Source organism: Diachasma alloeum, unplaced genomic scaffold, assembly GCF_001412515.2.
Source record: "Diachasma alloeum isolate Michigan unplaced genomic scaffold, Dall2.0 Dall_scaffold_00187, whole genome shotgun sequence".
NCBI classification, from domain to species: Eukaryota; Metazoa; Arthropoda; class Insecta; order Hymenoptera; family Braconidae; genus Diachasma; species Diachasma alloeum.
In genome coordinates, this window is record NW_021680353.1 from 1,113,914 (window position 1) to 1,126,361 (window position 12,448).

The following is a 12,448-nucleotide window of genomic DNA, read 5'->3' on the forward strand; positions in this document are numbered from 1 at the left end:
GGGGGGGGGGGGGTTGAGAGTTTTTTTAACAAAATGATCAACTAAAATAATCTCTGAATTCTTAAGCTCATGAACTTGTTCTACTAATAATATGATTTGAATGCACTTGTTTCGCTGAATTCTTTTAAACAAACAAAATTCTTAATGTCCATTAATGCAGTCGTTAATCTTTTTTCTCACTTTCGATTCCACGAATTAAAGGGGCCAACTTACGCACACTGCGATCGAAGATTCCTTTGATCGTTTTGACCTTGACAGAGCGAATGACTCCATCACTGCCTGGAAAGGCTTGGATGACCCTGCCAATGGCCCATTGGCGAGGAGGTAGGTTGTTCTCTTTCATAAGGACAATGGAATCTTCTTTGATGGGATGTTCTCCTGATGTCCACTTCGTTTTGGCAATTTGCTCATTGAGGTACTCCTTGTGCCACCTTTTCCAAAATTCCTGCTGCTTCTTTTGAATAATTTCCCAGCGTGATAATCGATTGGAAGGAGTGAGGCCCCTATCTGGTTCTGGTAAGCTAGTCAAAGAGTCGCCCGTAAGGAAGTGGCCAGGGGTGAGAACAAGAATATCATTGGGGTCAGTGCATAGAGGAGTTAAAGGACGGGAATTAAGAATTGCCTCGATCTCAATCACAAGAGTGTTGAATTCCTCAAAGGTCAGCAAATCGTCCGAGATCCTCTTCAAATGGTGTTTGAAACATCTGACTCCTGCCTCCCAAAGTCCTCCGAAGTGAGGAGTGAGTGGTGGAATAAAATGCCAATTTATTCCTTGGTCAGCGAGATTTCCATGAATCTTCTCGTTGTGCTCCTTTGATTGCAGTAGTGAGTATAATTCCTTAATGTCATTATTAGCTCCAACAAAATTTGTTCCATTATCAGAGTAAATATGACGGGGTTTGCCTCTTCTAGCAATAAATCGTTTAAATGCTGCCATAAAACCCTCGGTGGTGAGGTCACTGACCACCTCTAAATGTACAGCCTTGACAGTCATGCATACAAATACCGCAACCCAGCCCTTGACCTGTGTCTTATTTCTGAATTTTTTCTCTTTCATGAGAAAAGGACCACAATAATCCACTCCGACGTTCAGAAATGGTCTAGTCTCAGTAACTCTGGTCTTTGGTAAATCTCCCATGATGTAATTACTGGGTGGAGGACTCTGACGAATGCATTTAGTGCAATTTATTATTACTTTCCTCACTTGTCTTCGACCATCAATTAACCAATATTTTCTGCGAAGAGAATACAAAGTGGTTTGAGCTCCGGAATGGTAATTAATTAAATGTTCCAGCCTGATGAGCAAATTGGAGAAAAAGTGTCCCTTAGGTAACAATAATGGATGCTTTTGTGCATAAGGGACTGGAGCATTTTTCAATCCATCACCGACTCGTAATAAGCCTTCCTCATCGAGGAAGACACTCAAGTGCCTCAACTTGTCTTTTTTACCAAGAGAAGAATTTTTCTTGAGTTCCTTAATTTCATCAGAGAATTCTTCAGCTTGAATTGCCTTTATAATTTGATTGTTGGCATTGTTTAATTCTTCAGCAGTTAATGGCCCTCGATGTTTTGTTTTAAATCTCAAGCAAAAAGCTACAATTCTTCTCAATTTGATCAGTGATAAATATCTTGTCAACAGATCATTTTTTGCTGAAATTTTTGTTGCGAGACATTGAGTTTTTCTCATCTCTGGAATCTCAGCAGGGATTTTAAGCTCGCTGCTGGGCCACGTAGATTCCTCTTTATTGAGCCAATGTGGTCCATGCTTCCATTGCAGATTCTCAGTGAATTCGAGGGGCATCTGTCCTCGAGAAATGTGATCTGCTGGGTTTTGATCAGTCCTGACGTGTCGCCATTCCGCGTTTCTTGCTTTCTGCTGTATTCCTGAGACTCTATTTGCCACAAAAACTAATAATTTGTGTGGTTCAGTGTTGATCCAATGTAATGCAATCATTGAATCAGACCAGAATACAGTACGAGAAATCTGATGCCTGAGAGCATTCTTCACAGCTTCATATAAGTCAACAAGGAGCAGAGCTGAACAAAGTTCTAATCTAGGTAATGATACTTGTTTGATTGGAGCTACTCTGGATTTGGCACAGAGTAGACTCGTCTGGGATTTTCCCTGATCATCCATTGTTTTCAAATAAATGCAAGCACCATAAGCCTTTTCACTTGCATCGCAAAAGCCATGTAACTGAATTTCTTTTGCATTGGAAATAATTATTTTACGATCAAAGGATTCGTCCTTCAGTTGCATTAACTCATCAGTATATGATTTCCACTCTGTGTGAAGGTTTAATGGTACAGGATCATCCCAATCAATCTGTTCTTTCCGCAATTTTTGCATAATTATTTTCCCTCTAATGACAATTGGGCCGAGGAGGCCAAGTGGATCGAAAATTTTTGCTAGATCTGATAGAATACTTCTTTTGGTAAGTTTAACTGTCTTACTGATTGGTATTACTGTATATACAATGGTGTCTCTCTGGGGGTCCCAGTGCACCCCAAGGGCCTTAATAGTGGCATCCTTGTCGCTCTTCAACTGAAGGTTCACACTGCCTTCAGGTAGACTTTCGAGTAATTGAGGGTGATTGGACGCCCATTGTCGAAGATTCAAGCCACCTCTCTTTAAGACTGTCGTAATATCATCACGTAGTTGTAATGCTTCTTGGAGTGAATCAGTTCCAGTGAGAAGATCGTCCACATATAGATCTCTCTTGATTAGAAGAGCTGCTTCAGAATAATCCTCTTTTTCATCATCTGCCAGTTGAGATAAACAACGTATCGCTAAATAAGGGGCAGATGAAAGTCCAAAGGTGACTGTATTCAACTGGAAAGTTTTGACTTGATTGGCTGAATTGAACCATAATATCTGTTGAAATTTCCGATCTTCCTTTCTCACCCAGAATTGACGATACATTTTTTCAATATCAGCATTTAATACAAATTGGTGTGAGCGAAATCGAAGTAAGAGTGAAAAAATGCCGTCTTGGATCTTTGGACCAATCATCAGTGAGTCATTCAATGAGATAGCTGTCTCACTTGTCTTTGCCGATCTATTGAAGACCACTCGAACCTTAGTAGTCAGGCTAGTAGTCTTGATGACCGCGTGATGCGGCAGGTAGAAACCTTCTCGAGCATTTGGGTCATCCTCGACTTCGGACATATGGCCGAGGTCGATGTACTCTTGCAGGACCGCCTTATATTGCTGTCCCAATTCGGGGTTTCTGATGAATCTTTTCTGCAGACTTCTAAACCGTGATTCAGCAATTGATCTAGTGTCGCATAATGCTGCCTTTTTCTCATTGAAAGGCAAGGCCACAATGTATCTTCCTTTGCTGTCACGATCGACATTTTGTTGAAAGTGTTCCTCGCAGAGTTGCTCTTCTTTGGACAAGTGACGTTCACTGGGAATTTCTTCGATTTCCCAGAATTTTTGAACATCAAATTGAGATTCTGTAGTGAGGTTACATTGTACTGCATGTGAATTATTATGTGATGGTTGGGCCAGTGGATTTTCTCCCAGAATCCATCCCAATTGGGTTTGTTGAACGATTACATCTGGATCTTTAGGATCATTTAATCGTATCTGGCCTTGACAAAGCATGGATAAAGTAGTTCCAACGCTTATCAAAATATCAACTGGCGCTGGACGATCAAATAGTGGATCGGCCAACTTAATGTTTTTAGGGATTTGTCAATCACTCCTGTCCACTGGTTCCATTGAAAATAATCCACCAATGTGGTCTACCGTGAGGAAATTCAAGGATTTGTAATGAATGAGGTGAGTCTTGACTGAATGGTCGTGCTCACGAGAGAATTCGCGGCAGTAGTGGCGTCGTTCAATCCTTCGACTCTTATTGTGAGTTTTTCTCGTGAAAGCCTCAATTTATTGGCCAATGCTTCTGTCATAAAATTGGTGCCAGCAGCAGTATCTAAAATAGCTCGACATTGAATAGGCTTCTGTTGAGAATCCATGATGTTCACGACAGCAGTAATTATGCACTCTCGAGATGGCAAAGTGGCCACCAAGGCGATAGTTTTTGCTTGATGTGCAGCTCTCATTACTTTTGTTTCCTCATCATTTAAATGTAGATTAGTGTGGTGTTTCTTGTGGCACGTGGAGCGGGTAGACGTCTTGCACACCCTAGTTTTATGACCCTTCTGTAGACAGTTAAGACACAGTTCCGCAGTACGGGCAGCCTGAATCCTGTCTAGAGGGGTGAGAGCGAGTACCTTCTCGCAGGTAGAAAAAGTGTGTTGACCCTTGCAATGAGGGCAACTGTTGGTAGCAGCGTTCGTCAATAGAGTTTGAGTACGATTTTTATTCTCTTTACTGTGTTTGGGTTTTCCATTCACTGATGAATTGAAAGGTGTGGAAGAGGCACTGAAAGGGCTAACAGAAATTGTCCTGGTGGCTTCTTCTCTCAAAAATGTCAAGATAGCATCGTATTTAGGCATTTCTCTCCCTTGCATTTTTCTATTCCACTCCCTGCTGGTCTCTTTGTCTAATCGTCTCAAGATGATGTGTACTAATGGGGTGTTCCATTGTTCTACGTTCTCTCCCAGAGCCTTTAATGCTAGGACCTGGGTTTGAACGTTGTTGGACAATTTTTTCATCTCTTCAGGTGTATTCTTCTTCATGACTGGAGTCTCCATAAGTTGATCATAATGATTCAGAACTAACGCATACTGAATATCATATGTATTTTCCAGTAGGGACAAAGCAACAGAGTAATTCTCATCTGTGATTGCGAATGCCTTAATAGTCTCGGCAGCTTCACATTCACAGGTTCGATTTAAATAATCTAAACTTTGAGAATCAGTGAGATTTTCATTTCTATGAATTGTAACCAAAAACCAGTTTCTATAAACTCGCCAATTGGATAATTTTCCATCGAACTTCTTCGCTTCGAGTTTTGGTAGCGTTTTTAAATAATCAAACGAACATGAACGTGACGTGACTGACGGTGACCTGATGTCTCTGAAGTTTCTGTTCTCTTGGATTGCGTCAGGATGTATAGTGCGTCCTGGCGATTTCAATTTCTCCACAAGATTTGTATTGGGTTCTAGGGTTTGTAACTCACGTAAAATTCCTGGCATATTTTCCACTTCAGTTTCAATTATGCTGAAGTTCTTGTCGACGTACTGAATCGATGCGTAAGCATTCGACTCTACCAAATACTTATAAAATTTTGTCATCCTGGTTTTAAACGTTCCACGTTGACTGATTAACGCCTTACGTCGAGCCAGCAGTTCCTCCGGTGTGGCTGGTGCCATTGTGAAATTGGAAAGGCGACTGAATGAACGAGCTTACCTTGTTGATGACTGCCTGGGGGTTGACTCTGCAGGTAGGTGGAGGCAAGTGGAATTCTTGGTCTGTGCAGCTCCTGTTAACCACCGGCGTTTTTCACGAGATTGAATGCACTAGAGTCTAAAGTCTTAGCACAATCACACTCTTGTGAATTTTTAGTTTATTTTATTAATAAAAGTTTATTAATTGGTTCATTTTATTAATTTAAATGAGTAACACTTCGATTATGACTGTTCATTATACATGTTATCCGGCTCGAAGGACCATTTTTATGTTGGATATCATCAACGCGGTTGACTCGAAAACTTGAAAAATACGAGGACCGATCCCTTGGGGTTGTAAATCCCAGGTACACCAGAACTGCAGCTCGCCAATGAGTATCCAACGATTGAGAAGGGAACGTAAACCGTCTCAATGTATGTGGGGAAGAAACAAGATTGAGGGCGTTTTAAATGAAAAATAACAGTTTCACTAAAACACCTTAAATTTAATTACACAAAAAAAATTGATTGTTCAATGATGACACAAATGGTGACACAAATGGTTTCACAGAATTTACATTGTCTATTGAGAATTAATTAATATTGCACTTAACAATTCGATAGTAAAAATAATTGCACTTGAAAGTTTATAGGAAATAATTGCACTTCAAAATTTAGAGAAAAACTGTTAACTAAACTGAAGATGATTTGGATAACTTGAATATTTAAACTTGGATAAAGATGAGAGGCTCAGTGAGAAAACGGTCTTCACTGGCCCTAGTCTCGAAGAGTACTAACTCTAAAAATGGAGAGAAAATGTAAAGTTCTGTAGTTATTTTTGGGAAGGGATGTACAAAATCTTATTGGCTAGATGATATTACTATCTTAAAAGTAATTGGTTGAAGAAAGTGGGAGGGCGTATCTGGAAAAACCGTTGGGACCGACGAGAGGCCTTTTCCAACTCTGGCATACCCTTTTTTTTGCCACTGGGGAAAAATAAGGGATGCGACGGTTTGCTACGTGGACATTTGGCTGGCACATGTTGGGCCCTGCACTGGGAATCCTTCCGACTTTCTTCAATTTCTAAGTTTATGACTCAACCGCAATAAAAAGGGATTTTAAGTCCTACGTTCGAGTTGGAGAGGCCTGGTCCGTTGTAAAACAAAAAAAAAGGGAAAAACAAGTTTGAACAGGACCCAGGCTCTCGACAAGTATGAATGGATAAAATTTTCCCCAGTTAAAATAGAAAATAAACGGTATCTGCACCGAACAGGTTCAATAACGGGCGGTGAAATAAAAGATCCGTATGAAGAATGTCCATGGAGCACAATCTTTATGAAAATGCATCCGGGTAACCAATTAGAATCAAGCAAATGAAATTGACGGAAAAATCTTGCAATCTGATGAGTTACACAGTCTCCGTGCAATTTTCATCATTTACCTGACTGCTATAGGTTGCTGCTGTACATTACTTTAGGTTGCTGCGTCAGTGATAACCCAACAGCTAGGTAGCCGAGTTCGCCTGACGATGTGGGAGTAGATGCAAGCCTGCATCAAAACGCTGGTAGATTACCGCATAAAGTTTTGTATCGGTATGATTTTTTCGAAATGAATAGTGCCTAGTGTGCATTAAACTGTCAGTTTTATTCAATTTTAATGCATATACAGGAATCATTCAGATGTTACGCTGATAAACGAATTGATTTACCGTCAGTAAGCCTTGGTAACTATTAACAAGTTGCATAGTTCAATACAAGCAGATAAATATACGTTAGTAATCGATATATGTTTCAATTCAGAGGTGAATGTGAGGCCAAATAATAGGTCCAGACATCGCATCACTGAACTAGTCTTAAAGTATTAGCAAATATTCATTTAAGGAGAAAAATCGAAGCTTACAGTAAAATTAATTCGTTGATAATAAATAAACTCTTTTATCAGTGTATGCAGAATGTAGAATATATAACACTGGTAATCTTATCGTAGGTTTCAAATGCGTGGGGAAATTTCGCGCTATCAAATAGCCTCGTTGTTACGGGCCCTGGCGATCTGGCATCTACGGTATAGCGTAGATGTTCCGTAGATGTGTGTAGATGTGCATTTTTGGGCCTAAAAAGCATGAAAATTGTCGAAATAAAGTGGAATAATGATTGGGAAGTTAATTATCAGAAGATTAGTGTCAGTTATCACTCATTAATTGAGTTTTTTTGATGAATTTGAAGAAATTACTGCTAGTGTACTTAATGCCACTAGAACGTCGTATGATTCCGCAAGATGGCGGCAGCGCCGAATTACCGAGTAGGTCGGTCAAGTCAGCAGCACAGTAGCAGTCGCAGGCCAGCCGCCTGCCGAATGAGTTGACAGTGGGATAGCATCGGTCGGTTTTTCAATTAATTGTTTAATGATTAATTAAACAATTGATTTTTGATGTGTCATTCTCAGAGGACACACGGAGGGGGGGGCGTCGAATTTTTGGTTCTTTGATGAGGGTGCGAGGGATGAGGGGAATTATTTTTCTGACCCTTAATCGCATTGAGGGAAGTCCTCGGGGGCGGGAGGGAATTTTTTTTACCTTTCTGACCCTAAATCGAATAGGAAAGGGTCCGAGGGGGGGGCTTTGTTTCTGACCCTTCAGACCCCAAATCGGATTGTGGAGTATCCAAGGGGTGAGGGGAATTTTTTTCTGACCCATCTGACCCTAATTCGGATAGTTGACGGTACGATGAGAAGGGAGGAGGGATTTTTTTACCCTTCTGATCTATAATCGCATTGTGGGAAGTCCAAGCGTGGGGGGAAATTTCTTTTCCGACCCTTCTGACCCTAAATCGAATAGCAAAGGGTCCGAGGGGGGGGCTTTGTTTCTGACCCTTCAGACCCCAAATCGGATTGTGGAGTATCCAAGGGGTGAGGGGAATTTTTTTCTGACCCTTCTGATCTTAAATCGAATAGCGAAGGGTCCGAGGGGGGGGGGCTTTTTTTTCTGACCCATCTGACCCGAAATCAGATAGTTGAGGGAAGGTGAGAGGGGAGGAGGGATTTTTTGCGACCCTTCTAACCCTTAATAGCATTGTGAGAAGTCCAAGGTTGGGGGGGAATTTTTTTTACCTTTTTGACCTTAAATCGCAATACGGAAAGTCCACGGGGGGGGATATTTTTGATCCTTCTGACCCTAAATTACATAGTTGAGGGTGCGATGTGTAGGGGGGAATTTTGGGTTCTTTGTTGAGGACGCCAGAGGGAGGGGATTTTACCCTTCTGACCCTTAATCGCATTGTCTGAAGTCCAAGGGGGGAGAGGAGGAATTTGTTTCTGACCCTTCTGACCCTAAATCGAATTTTTGTGCGTTTGACGGGGAGGGNTGTCGAAATAAAGTGGAATAATGATTGGGAAGTTAATTATCAGAAGATTAGNGGAGGTGGGTGAATTTTTCCTGACCCTTCTGACCCTTAATCGCATTGTGGGTTGTCCAAGAGGGGGGGGGGTTTCCTTACCCTTCTGGCCCTAGATCGAATTGCGAAGGGTCAGAAGAGGGGAGGGGGGCTCTGACCCTTTAGACCCCGCATCGGATTGTGGAAGATCCCAGGGGACGAGGGGAATTTTCTTCTGACCCTTCTAACCCTAAATCGGGCGGGGAGGAGGAATTTTGGGTTCTTCGTTGAGGATGCAAGGGTTTGAGAGGATTTTTCCTGACCCTTGTGACCCTTAATCGCATTTTGGGAAGTCCGGGGGGGCATTTTTCCTAACCTTTCTGACCCTGAATCACATTGAGGGATGTCCAAGGGGGGCGGATTGTTTTCTGACCCTTCTGACCCTAAATCGGATAGTTGAGGGTGCGATGGGCANTGATTCCGCAAGATGGCGGCAGCGCCGAATTACCGAGTAGGTCGGTCAAGTCAGCAGCACAGTAGCAGTCGCAGGCCAGCCGCCTNCCTTCTGCCCCTTAATCGCATTATGGTAAGTCCAAGAGAGGTGGGGAATTTTTTCCTGACCCTTTTGACCCCAAATCGGCTAGTTGAGAGTGCGATGGTGAGGAAGGGGGGAATTTTGAGGTCCTTGTTGTGTCCCATTTGAAGTCTCGGGGCTTGCTTAAGCCACATAAGGGCCCTAAAGTTAAAAAGAGATCGTTGATCAAGCGGAATGTCATGATGAGAGTTCAAATTTTAGCAAGAACACAGGTTTTTACGATTTTCTTCACATATTTTCATTTCAGGAAAGGAATAATTTACGTTTGTGGAGACATGTATCAACATTTACATTTACAGTAATAATTTTCATAATATTTATACTATAGCGTCTTTATTGGGAAGAGTGAATACATTATTTTACAATTCAGTTATTCAGTAAATTTCAACTTGGGAAATGGCTTAAACATTGAAATTGAAGAAATTGGAATAGAGAATTAGAAATGGTATTTCGTAATTTGTAATATCTATTCAATCCCACTTTAAAGAATGAGGCCGGGTTGCACCAAGGCCGATTAACTAAATAAACCCCAGGGTAAAATTTAGCGTCCGGATCAATTATATCTAAGGGATCATCATTTTTGAATATTTGACCGAACGAATATTTTTTTATTTATCCTGTAGTTCCATTTGAGTTAAGGGGAGAGTACTGTGAGTTTTAAAAGCCGTAAGTTATTGGAGTGAGACTTTTCAAAGGTTGAAGATCGATTGAATACATCTGAAAACGAGTAATTAGTGCAAAAAAAATTCTTTCTATTGTTCGTTTGCCCGAAAACGCTTAAAATGCTAAAAACAGTCTAGGGCCTCCAATTTTTGAGCTACAAACATTTTTTTTTCGAAATTTTCGGGAAAATGTGTGGAACAACAATTACGAGCCAGTTTTTTGGAATTCGAGTCCTACACAGCTGATTTCGTTTTTCTTTCATATAAAAGAATTCACTATTTGTGTAAAAAAAAGTAAATGTAGCCATGTGAGAGGTGAATTAAAAAAAAACTAGCTCGTAATTGTTATTTCACATATTTTTCGGAAAATTTTGAAAAAAAAATCATTCGAAGCTAAAAAATTGGAGGCCCTGGACTGTTTTTGGCATTTTAAGCATTTTTGGGCAAACGAAAAATGAAAAAAAAATTTTTTGCACTAATTATTCGTTTTCAGATCTATATAATCGATCTTCAACGTATGAAAAGTCTCACTCCAATAACTCACGACTGTTAAAACTCACAGTAGTCTTCCCTTAACACTGATTTCATTCGAGTATAAATTATTATTTATTGTTCCCCGGATAAATTTGAGTTACTCTCCTGGGTAAAACATTGAACATTAAAATTTACATTTTTCCTCAACTGACGTTTTTGTTACCTGAAGCTGGTGCAACCGGCCCCGAATTCATAATTTAACAATTCATTGATCCTCTCTAAAAGAAAAGAGTATAACGTTTTTTAAGGTCAATCTATTCTGCCATGCATGACTTGCAAAAATTTCATTTTATCTTGGAATAATTTTTTATAGATATAATATACAGATTGTACCATGATAGAAATCATGTGACGGAATTTTCGAGAATTCCGCCACCTGTACGAGAGTTCACCGCAANCCCCGAATTCATAATTTAACAATTCATTGATCCTCTCTAAAAGAAAAGAGTATAACGTTTTTTAAGGTCAATCTATTCTGCCATGCATGACTTGCAAAAATTTCATTTTATCTTGGAATAATTTTTTATAGATATAATATACAGATTGTACCATGATAGAAATCATGTGACGGAATTTTCGAGAATTCCGCCACCTGTACGAGAGTTCACCGCAAGATCGGAAAACTGCGGACTTTCGACCAAGTAAATTGTAAGGAGAGAGAGTGACGAGGGTGAGTAAATAATTTTAAGAGAGAGAGAATCGCGTCATATTCCCCCCCTAAAGGTTAGCACCCCTGTCGAAGGGAGATGCAACATTAATAATCTTTAGCTCGAGCCTTGGATATCGATTATCAGAACATCCGGACATCAACATCCGCGGGAGAATAACGCTCGATTCTTTAAAACAAGTAAATTCACGTGTCGATCCACGATAAAAATGAGTAAAAATAAAATATTCAGTTGAATTGAAAACAAATAATTAAACTTTCGATGTTTCGACGTAATTTCCAGTTTCGTTTCGGATTGAGGGATTTACGGTTAGAGTCATTACGGTTTAGGTAAATTTACAGTCTAATGTATCTACCGGTTTAATAGATATTTTGTTAGTTTCGCGAATTCTGAGTGGAACGAGTCTCCACCGTGGATCGTGGCCGATAGACTGAGCCTCCCGGTGAGATTTCGTATTTCCGTTGAGTGTTAGTTGCTGATCATCGAGGTTGAGCTGAAATGCTCACGCTCCCCAGCTTACGCGTTTCGTGGGGTTATTGGGCTCGCTGGTACGGTTGGAAAGCCATGTGGATGAATTTAGGCCTCTCGCCTACATGGATTGCCATGGTCCATTTCAGATTTACAGTTTTGTTAGAGGTGATTCCCCAATAAACTCCCGGGAGAGTGACAGCTACGGAAAATGCACTCACTCAGTTGAAAAGTGCATTCGCGTTGATAAGAGGCGAACAACCGCCTATATTTTCCCATCAATCCGAGTTTCGTTGGTTTCGTTTAGTAAAATTCTGGTTAAAGTTCTGTTTCAAACAATTTTCAGTCAAAGGGAATAAAGTGCCAGCCACATAAAATAATAAATTATCTTAAGACTCCATATTCGGAGTTTAAATTTGAATTAACGTCCCCGCGCGCGAGTTTCCACTGACTGCAGAAATAACTTTCCGGCGAACGCTGGATTCATCCGCAGTTCCGCCATCGTCCAAGTCGTCGCGCTTTTGGAGCAGCCTAAGGGAAAAGACGCCGAGAGGACTCCTCGTGGAACCTGGATTGGAGGAAAAATGATAAGAATACCCTCTGACCCCAAGTGCACACTCCCAGAAGGGCAGTAGTGCACATTTTCCTCCGAAAATCCGTAGGAGGACCATGGGAGGCAAATGAACATGCTACGGCATCATCGAATGACGGCATCGTGCCCTCTCCGAAAACCCCGTATTTGTTGAACGATAAGTGCACCCATGGAGTGCATAATCGGTTCACAAATACTCTCTCTATTTCTAAGAAGTGATTGTGTAGTGATAAGTGGGGAATTCATAAATAAAATAGGGTTAT

At 40.8% G+C, this 12,448-nt stretch overlaps 2 protein-coding genes across 2 annotated transcripts; both read right to left on the reverse strand.

Moving 5' to 3' along the window:
* Positions 1-163: 163 nt before the first annotated feature.
* LOC107048337 lies at positions 164-3,610 on the reverse strand. Its single transcript, XM_015271477.1, has one exon. It carries the CDS (start codon positions 3,608-3,610, stop codon positions 164-166), a length of 3,447 nt encoding a protein of 1,148 aa, XP_015126963.1.
* Positions 3,611-3,765: 155 nt separating this feature from the next.
* Positions 3,766-5,283, reverse strand: LOC107048338. The gene has a single exon (XM_015271479.1). The coding sequence runs from the start codon at positions 5,281-5,283 to the stop codon at positions 3,766-3,768; it is 1,518 nt and encodes a 505-aa protein (XP_015126965.1).
* Between the last annotated feature and the right edge of the window lie 7,165 nt (positions 5,284-12,448).